The sequence below is a fragment of the Athene noctua genome, chromosome 4 (assembly GCF_965140245.1).
Source record: "Athene noctua chromosome 4, bAthNoc1.hap1.1, whole genome shotgun sequence".
Taxonomy (NCBI): Eukaryota; Metazoa; Chordata; class Aves; order Strigiformes; family Strigidae; genus Athene; species Athene noctua.
Genome location: NC_134040.1, coordinates 18025528 through 18035401, shown reverse-complemented (window position 1 = coordinate 18035401; position 9874 = coordinate 18025528). Strand labels below are relative to the sequence as shown.

At 45.7% G+C, this 9874-nt stretch overlaps 1 protein-coding gene across 6 annotated transcripts in view; it reads left to right on the top strand.

Annotated features, from left to right (window-relative positions):
- The first annotated feature begins 7810 nt into the window (after positions 1-7810).
- LCORL (ligand dependent nuclear receptor corepressor like) overlaps positions 7811-9874 on the top strand; it is an 83093-nt gene continuing 81029 nt past the window's right edge. For all 6 annotated transcript variants that reach the window (XM_074904571.1, XM_074904572.1, XM_074904569.1 and 3 more), the window contains exon 1: positions 7811-7963. In XM_074904571.1, the coding sequence (XP_074760672.1) occupies positions 7816-7963 (148 nt within the window). In that variant the 5' untranslated portion in view covers positions 7811-7815. The remainder of the gene's footprint in view (positions 7964-9874) is intronic.

The following is a 9874-nucleotide window of genomic DNA, read 5'->3' as shown; positions in this document are numbered from 1 at the left end:
TGGGAAAGGAGAGAGAAGGGAGTTGAGAGGGGCATTCAGAAGATAACATAACCTAAACCACAGACTATTCAGCTAAAAGAAAGGTTATACATAAAATTGATAAGATGAAGCTTATAGAAGTAGTTAAAATAGTTGTTCTAAAGCAAACCATGAAGAGCCCTACTTCAAGAGGCAATAACTCTGCAAGTGATGTTACAGAAAATAAACTGCTTCACTCAAGTGACCAATGAGCCATTCAGTCTCATTTCCTACCGCCTCCCATGGTGGATGCTGGTTAAGCTGGCTATAAAATTGCAGCCTATGCTGGAAACTGCATCTGGAAAGAGGGGCAAAGGACTTCAAAACATTAATTTCTGCAGTGAAAATAAAAAAAATCTTTTACAGGCATACACCCTCCTCCTCCTAGAATCACACACACATCCACTCCTGGGGAGATGCTAGAGACCTAGGAGGTGGTACCCTACACTCTGCTTCCTGGGTAATGACTCTATCGGAGCAGTCAGCTCCGATTGGGTGTTACTTATGTGATACTCTCTATATCTAGACTGTAATCCTTCTGGGAGAAGGAACCATGTCGTCTGTTTGATGCTGCATGTGTGTTGCATCACTACCGTCATACAGGGAAACCCACCCAGTGTAACGTTTCATGCAGGGGAGGGTAGGCTTAAGGGAAAAAACTTCCTCCTTAACTTAAATAATAATTGATCTGTGGTCTGCAGCAGAATTAGCAGCCCTTGCATTATTTAGCTTTAGCAACTTCTTAGCTAGTGTAACTGTAAAAGTCATTCATGAAGACAGCAAACAGTTCTTTGTCTTTTCAATAATAGCATAAGTTTGGATTACCAGCACATGCTCTGATGGCTGGCTCAGTATTTCATGTCTATCTCTAATATTAAGCTGCAATTAGTGATCTATTCTCTCTGGGTTTAATAGCAGTATATTTTCAGCTGCAGAGTTGCTCTGGTGATGGCATACTTAAATTACTTGGCCACTTGGGAAACTTTAGAGAGAGTGAGTGACATTACTCAGCTGTGTGGAACATAGGATAACAGTTTAAATGGAAGGAAAAAACAGCCATATCTGATAGATAGCTCTATGGAGACATCACTTAGGAGTATATATCGGATTTTACCTTCCTCTAAATTTAATTTTAATAGCCAAATAATGACATGTTAAAACAGCAGTCTAATCTGTAGAAGACTAATTTGTTATTTTTTGGCATTTCAAGTTGGCTCCTTTCACTTAAACACCTTTTTCTGTCATGCTAGTACTGAAACATAGGATATATCATCCTCATAAGAACACTTTAAGAATAATAAATGTTTTAAATTAGTACTAAACAAAAGTTGCTATATTTCTAGTTGCAAAGTATTCTAATTGTTTTTTATAAATTAACACCACAGTCTTTTACGCAGTTTGCATATTAGCATCTGATTTCACCTTACAAGCCTGTATTGTTTAAAGACCCATTTTTTCTACCTTACTGTGCACTGAAATGTAGTTCCGCTTTGAGCAGTGATTCTGTAAAGTAACATTTTAGATTCCACTCTAATCAAATGTACACATCTCACCATAGAAGTTGTGTGATTTTTTTCTTTCTTCCTTTTTTCCTAGCTCTAGGGGTTTGTCTAAATGTAACGCAGCCTTCATGACACATGTGTTCTTGCATAGCAGAACATGTGTAAGACCATGGCCCTTTGGCCACGGTATCACCAGACCCTTAACCTCTAGAGTAAAGATAAACAAAGACCTGAAAATAATCTATGAAAGTGTCACTGTGTATTCTAAAATACTATAAACCGAGCTTTATTCATGTTTTCATTTCCTATGTAAAAGTGAGTGCATCGATTTTTATAAACATTTACTGTACACTTTTATTATAATGCTTGCCTGGTACACACAAGGCTAGTTTGATACATGAAAATAACATCTCAAATCAGCTAGTATAGTTCAAGTAGATGGGACATGAAGAATACTGGTGTTCTTGAAAGCTTGGTTGCTTTTCACTGTTAATTAGATGGTCTGATAAGAAAACATCCACTGAGATACAAACTTTGTTTTACCTATTTAGATCCTCACAGCTTCAAGAGCACTACTGCTAGAACATATGATAAGAAGCCTTTTCCCATTTTTTATCTTTCTATGCAAGGGATAAAGATGTTTGTGAAAAATGGTCATCTGCCTGCAATAATCATGTTTCATGTACTTAGAATTAGGTCAGTAACAGGGGCACAAATACAGGGCTGACTTGATTGGCTTAGTGCTGCCTTTCTACTTGAGGAAAGCTTCACCTCGTTAATTGCCTGGTACTTTTCTCTAGGTAGAGATTCAAGGAGCAGGTTTTGGCTAAAAAGTTATATTGTACACTTTGAAATTCACCTTGGCTAGCTTTCTATTAACCTGTGCATAGATACATTGTGCACATATGTTGAAAGATAGTGATATCAGATAAAGCTGATGAGATTCACAAAAGCAGACCCTGTGATTAGGAGACAGCAGTACTTTTCATTGTATATATTGCTGAAATATGCAGTCACTGAACACCAATTACTATACCCTGAGATTTCAGATGTAAACAAGTGCCATTTCTTCATCTGTAAGATATTTGGTATTAAATTACAGCCTCTCTGCACATCACCATTTATAAACTGTATTTTGAATTTTATAGGAATGCAGGGAGATAAAAGGCCTAAACCTCAGGGGCCTGGAATGCTTGCAAATCTTACTTCTTCCTGGTGATCCAAAAGCCAATGAGTAGTCCTGAATTTGCCTGACTTTTCTGCCGTATTAAAAAGATTATTCTTTCACCTGTGTGTGAAATGGAAACTTCTCCAGTTGTTATTTGAGTCTGAGCTTTCATTTTCACTACTAGAACTGATGGCAATGCAAGGAAATGTTTTTAGTTTAAGTTTCAAGGATCACAGGGCCCCTAACCCAGATGTCAGCAAATAACTGTGAAGGATTTTAGCTTTTTTTTAAAAAAAAAAATCTGGATTTTAATGATTTTTTTTGTGTAACTGATTGGGGTTGTTATGAAAATTCAAAGTCTAAACTATTAGGCACAATCCTTCAACCTGGGCTGTGATGCTTGCCACCACAGGCAGGGAAGTGGCAGATAACGGGACAGCCCCTCTCTCACAGCATTCTTGCTGCACTGCACTACAGCTGCTGGTCCAGCTTCTGCTGGAGGTTACCTTCCTCCTCCAGTGGAGGAAAAAGGATAGGCTATATATCAAACTTGGAATAGTGGAGATATCTGCTGGCAGTAGGTGAAATAGTAGGTGGAGCAGTAATGCCTCAAACCATACAAATCTGGCTGCAGTGGAAACTAACCATCGTTCCCTAGCTGTCTGTACTTAACTCTCTTTTGGAGGTTGCCAGCCTGCTCAGCCACAGTGTTTTACAGTGCAGTGTATCAGTTTAAATCTCTGAAATTCAAGGTAGTCTAGCCGATGAGATTGTGCTCTTTTGCATCTTGCCAGACTCTCCCAAAACCGCTATCTGCACTGCCTGTCCACTCATTTCAGCCTGAATCTAAGGATGAGATTGTGCCAGAAAAAATCCTGTTGCTTTTGAATACACGTACTTTTCCAGGTCCTGAATTTGAACTCTGCTTTATTCAGGCAACTCTAGAGCAACATAAATACTTTGTGTGAATGTGCCTTTAGGAGTGACCACAGGGATTCTGCCTTCAAAGCATGAATAAAAGCATATGCAGATTGCTGAACAGAACTGGAGGTTTTCTTCTCAGAGCTTCTTCTATGGAAGCTATGTGCTAAGTCCCCTAACATTTTTTAAGATTAAATCCTCAATGATTAGTGATGAAAATATAGTAATTTTTTTTTAATGTAATAGATTGCTTAAAATGGTGTTTCTCCTACACCTGACACTGCAAAGAAAGTGGTGTATCTTATGAGCATCTCTGAATTCTTCATAATGTGATAAATTGTTAGAAAATGTACATTGCAAATAGGTTTAAGTAGTCATGTATTGGCAATGTAATATATATACTGATTACTAAATAACCCTTATTCAGTTTGGCTAGATCCTATATCTAAATGATCATGTTAATGTTTATGGTGAAATCTCCTCTGGTGTAATTTTTTTTTACCCTTCCATTTTATGCTGTGGTATATCTCTGACGATTCTCTGCAATACTCATTGATAAAGCTGTTGAACAATTCATCATTTAACTCTTTCTGTTTTACCAAGACACTAACAATTTCCAGGTTTACAAATTCCATTCATGTGAGAGAGACAGAGCTCACCACATCAGGATGTATTCAAGATAGCATCTGCAGAAGGCTTACTTACAGGGTTTTGACTGTTCAGGTTAGACTTTTAATTATACTTCATCCTTACCCCTCCGCTTCTGCAAAGCGGTACTTATGTGACAAAGAGCCATGCAAAGCTGTCTGTAGAGGAGTGAATTCACCTTTGGGGATTAATTATAAAGAGGTTTTGGTGATGAACAATTTTGCAATGTTTCAATAAGATAGTTAAATCTCCCCAATGTGTGTTCAGAAAAATTAATTCAAAATGTAAGATTTTGATGGGATTGGGGTATGAAACTGTAAGCATCTGTGACTATTTTAATTTCTCTTTACCCCCAAATTAATATGAGGTGAAACATACAGAAAGAACAGCAGCAATAATTCCTGTAGCTTTAAACAACAGCTCAGAGCCATTTCTAAGTAATAGATTCTCTGCTTCCATAAAAATTAGCTAGGATAGGCAGCTAAAATTAACTAAATCAAAATTATCCCCTACTGCTCCAGCTTCTGCCCTCAGCCTTGGAGTTTTGATCCAACTCTTGTTCAGAAAAGTGGAATCACTTGTACAAAATCAAGTACAAATCCATGTAAGAAGTGACCTCTTGGCTGGAAAGTAATTTCACAGAGAAGAAAAACCAGTACAGCTAATGTAAGAATAACACTCCTGATAGTTTGATGAAGCAGGATCCTTGGGTTACCTGGTTCAGTTTTAAGTTTGGAAGAATGAACCATCTCAGTGGGAGGGAGTGGTTGAAAACCCAGTGTCTACAGCATATCTGATGTCTAGGCGTATTTTCAGAAGGACTAGGGTTTAAAATCTAAGCAACTAAAATTTCAGTTTGAAATTCTTTCCCCTTTCTTCCTCCTGCTCTGTGAAATCTGCCCATCAACTTTGTTAGCCAGGTTTACTTCTTTTTTTCTTTCACACATGAAGAAGTCTCTCAAACAGGAGGAACCTTGAAACTACAACAAGAAGTGTGTTAAATTAACAAAGGCGGGGGGGGGGGGGCGGGGGGCAGTGTAGTTTCTTCTCTTCATTTAATCATAGATATCTCAAAATAAAATACTTCAGATGTGGGGCATTTGTGTCCCTACAAAAGTGATTCCTGTCAGATAACCTCAGGGATCCAGTTAAATGAATAGTGTTTAAAATTCCTGTGTGATGAATTTATTTTACAGGAGTGACAGTTTGTTTTTGTGAAATTTCTTTACAAAAAAAGACGTGACCTGCTATCTGTTACCAAAGTTTTGTTCATTCCAGTGGAAGAAGAACTGATCTTCAGGGCTGTGCTCTACATGCAATCCCTGAATATGTCCTTCACCCACAAAAAATAACATCTTTAAGAAGTTCAGAAAGAAATAACCATCACGGAACGTTTGCAGGAGAAGGAAATGCACAACAGACTTTTTTCTTTTTTTTAAGCCCATTTTATGGCAAATTTTTTTTTCTTTTTTTTTTTTCTTTTTTTTTTTTTTTTTTACTGGAGGATATTGTTAGTTTGAAACTGATGCATTCTATCCAAATGAGGTTGCATTTTAGTTTGTGTGTGTTTTGACAATGCCTTCCCAGAGTTGCCTTGTTTTTTGACGTTTCTCTGAGGCAAGGCTGATAATTTTTGTTGCTGTTTGGAAGTCCAGTGCAAATAAGAGAGCCAAAGTACTCACAACAGATCCGAGGTGAAGAAAGAGGTAGTCAGGAGACTGGCAAGCTGCTGCTTGATATTTATTGCTGGCTGCCATGATGAAAAGTAGAAGAAGCAGTAGGCTGCCTTTTCACCTGCACGTCCAGTCTTGCCATTATCCTGAAATGATCTACTGAAAGGTAGTAGGGGCTCCATTCTTAAATAACCCTGCTTCTGGTTGCACTGACGCTCTACACAGATACATAGAGGGATGAATGAGTGGGGAAAGGCTTCCCGTTCTTTATACAAAATTGAAGCTACTCTGCAGCTTTGACACAGTATCGCTGTTGTTAACTCTGCTCATCTGCTCTGCTCTAGCACAAGAAAAAAATTGTGCATGGTTAGGGGTGACATGATTCTTTCCAGCACTGCTCCTTCAACCCTTATGGGGGAAGAAGGGGAGAAGCAAGGGTGTCTTGTTTTCTATGGCCTTACAAAATCCTGTTTTCTATCACAACCTGCGAATAGGCACAGGAAATGCCATTTCTTGCTGAAGTAATGCTGCATGCTTAGAGAGAGAAGGGGAGCATGGGGGAGGAGGAGGCAGTCAAAGACACACCAGGATCTGAGAAAACAGCAATATCTTGATTTTTCTGTCTGGGGAATTCAAGACTGCTAATTGCTCTCTTGCAAGGCACGGGTGGCAACTGTCACATTAGACTGGTGCTGAGGGATGTCTGTCTTGTGCTGGAGTCTGGAGGTATAGCATGGAGCTGACTCTGTGCAGAGCAGCAAAACCGACTGTCCAAGCTGTTGTCAGATGCTCCAAATAATCCAATCTGACATTCGTGTGTTAAATTTCTTGCAGTTATCTTAATCTGACTTTAGGTTCCGAAGTCATTCGTAGGTAGATAGTTCCATGCTAGTGTTTTCCAAAGAGGTGGTGGGAGATAATGCTGTGTTCCGTGTGGCACCGGTCCCCATGTCGCCTCCCTGTCCTATCAACACCCTTATAAAAAGAGGGATGGCAGCAAAGCCGTTAGAAAGAGACTCGTGAACTGAGCAGTAGTTTACAGAACTCTGGGAAATCGCCATACAGAGTGAATGTGGCCAGCTAGTTAGCATTGTGGCCAGCTTAGCATTGTGCCTTCCCTCGTGTGACAGCCCCGTCCGTGCAGGTGGTGGAGTAAGGGACGCCCGGGGGAACGGGCTGCCATGATGGGCAGCAGCCCGCGGGGGGAATGGAGGCGGAGGAGGCTGCGGGGGGCCCGCGGGCCACGAAGGAGCTCCGCTCCAAGCAGCCCCCGGGGGGGAGGGGGGGGGTGAGGAGCATGGGACGAGGGCGAGAGCTGCGCCGGGTTTTGAGATCCTCTTAACCCGGAGCTGCTTCTGCCCGAGCTGCTGCGGTGCTGAGAGGCGCGGGGCGAGAGCCGCCCTGCGGTGCGGAGCTCAGGCAGCGCGGAGCCATCGGAAGCGCGGCGGGGAAAGCGCCAGGGTGGGGGCCGGTCCCCCGCCCTCCGCCAACTACAGCTCCCGGCGTGCGCTGCTGCCGCCGGCCCCGGCTGGGCTGGGCGGGCGGCGCGCGGCCCTGCGGGAGCTGTAGGCCGGGGGACACCGATGGGACCCGGGGCGGGGGGGGGCAGGGCGCGGCGGGCCCGGGTACCGACCCGGCCGCTGCCGGCGCGGGGGGCCGGGGCCCGGGGGGCCGCGGCGGGGCGGGGCGGGGGCGCCGCGGGGAGCGGGGACACGTGTCCGTCACCCCGCCAGGCGGCGCGCGCTCCCCGCCCCGGATGCTGGGCGGGGGGGGCGGGGGGGGCTCGGGCACGCGCTCGACGAGGCAAAGGGGGGTGGGGGGGAGGGAGAGGAGCCGGGGGAGCGCGCGCTCGTATGTAAATGAGCGGGCGTGAGGTCAGAGGCAGATGGAAAAGGGAACAGACAGAATGGCCGCCGCGGCTCCCGCTCCTCCTGCCGCCGCCTCCCAGTGCCGGAGCCCCCGCTGCACGGCGGAGCGCAGGGGAGTCCGCCGAGAACTCGACTCCTGGCGGCACCGGCTCATGCACTGTGTGGGTAAGAGACGGGGGGGCGACGGGCTATCCCGGCCGTGGTGGGGGGGACCGGGCAGCGGGGCTCCTGAGGGAAGGGGTGGCCGGGCGGGAAGCGGGGTCTGCGCGGGGGGGAGCGGGCGAGGCGCCCTGAGCACGGGTCTCTCGGGTGGGGGGGTTGGTGGGGGGGAGCGAGGATGGAGGAGCGGCTCCGGCGGCTTTCTCGGAGGGCGGAAGCGGAGACGGGGTCTGTGGGGGAGAGCGAAGGTCCTCAGCCGCCTCCGGGCAGCGGAGGGTGGGTGCTACGGCGTCGGCTGGGGCCGCTCGGTCCCTCCCTTCGCCGCCGGCCGAGACCCTTTCTCGGCTCGGGTCCTTTTGTCTCGGCTTCTCGTCGTTGGCGCGGCGAGTGCCGGTGGCTGCCCCCCTCCTCTCCTCCTCCATCGCCAGTGCCTGGGGGGCGGAGGGGGGAGGGAGGGAGGGAGCCCGCCTCTGTGTGTGTGTGTGTGTGCGCCTTTAAGAGGGCGCCGTTCCTGCACTGACGGTTGGGATTTGAAGTTTTCCCTCCCCCTGGAAGTTGTCATGGCGACGGCAGTTCTCCCCTCGCGCTCCCCCCCCCCCGCCCCGCGGGCTGCCCCCGTGGCTCTCGTGCCGCCGGGGCGTCCGTCGTCCGTGTCCCCGCGGTCACGTGACACCCCCCTGCGTGTCGCCTCTCGGCGGCGTTGGCGCGCGGGGGGAGCCCCGCCGGGGGACGGCGCCGCTGCCCTCGGCCCCGCCGCGACCTGGGCGCGGGGTGAGGGCTTCGGTGCCGGGAGCTGCTTGTTTGTATCGCTTCAACAGCCGCTTCCCTTCGGAGGGAAATAGATAAAATCGTCAGGTAGTGTGCTAGTGTCGGGACTGACCCTCCCTCACGGCTGAGCGGTGGAAGCACCGCTGGATGTGACCGGGAGGGTAAGCAGCAGTTCAGTCGGTGTTTCTGCGTGTGCTCGAGACGAGATCAAAGTAAGAAGTAAATGCTTAACAAGGAGCTCCATCTATAATTACAGGAGATTAGCTTTGTCCGGGTTTGTGAGGCTTGTTACATATTTCCAGTAACTTGGTAGCTGCTTCATGCACATATGCTGCTTGTTCTTACTCTGTTGCCTCAATAACACTGTTAATACCTGTTATAACACCTGTGTGCATATCATGATACCTGTGTCCGCTCGCGCCATTTTCTTAATCCTTCAAGTTATAATACTGTTTGGGAAGACAATGTTTATGTATTTCCATACGCTAATGCTTCTTGAGGAAAGAATGCAGTTTAATTAGAATACGTAGGGAGAGCTAGTTTATTGGCATAGCAATAAACTGTTAAATCTGATAGACTGATGGCTCTCACAGTGTATAAATGTCTGTTCCTCTGGCTGCCTGTTATGTAATGGCATTTCAGTTTTAAATTTAAACTAAAATCCTAAGAGTCTGCTTGACAATTGACAACTGAAGGGCTTTCAGGTGGTAATGGTGTGCTTGCAGATGTGTTTGGGGAACACAGTTGCACAGCACGATCAACACTGACAAGGACTACAAAGAAATGTAATGAATGCTCTGTAAGACAAAAATTCGCCATATGTTGGGTCCTCTGCTGGGCAGACCTGTTGTGTTTAGGGAACTTCAAAGTTATTTTTTAGGTTGCTCTTTCACTGAGAATTGCAAAGTATAAAACCATAACATAATGACTTACACTTTACACTGATTGCGTTGTGATGTCGCTTTTCTCCTCCCTGGAATAAAAGTTATGTAGGATGTGATTTCCTTGTATGTTCGTGATGCAAAATTCAGTTAATAGAAAGAAGCTCTGAAATGATTAGCAACTGCTGAGGAGGAAGGACATTGGTTGTAGTTCAATAGTTAGTCAAGAGCTGTCTTAGTTAAGAACTGTTACTTGGTGTGCCTGTTA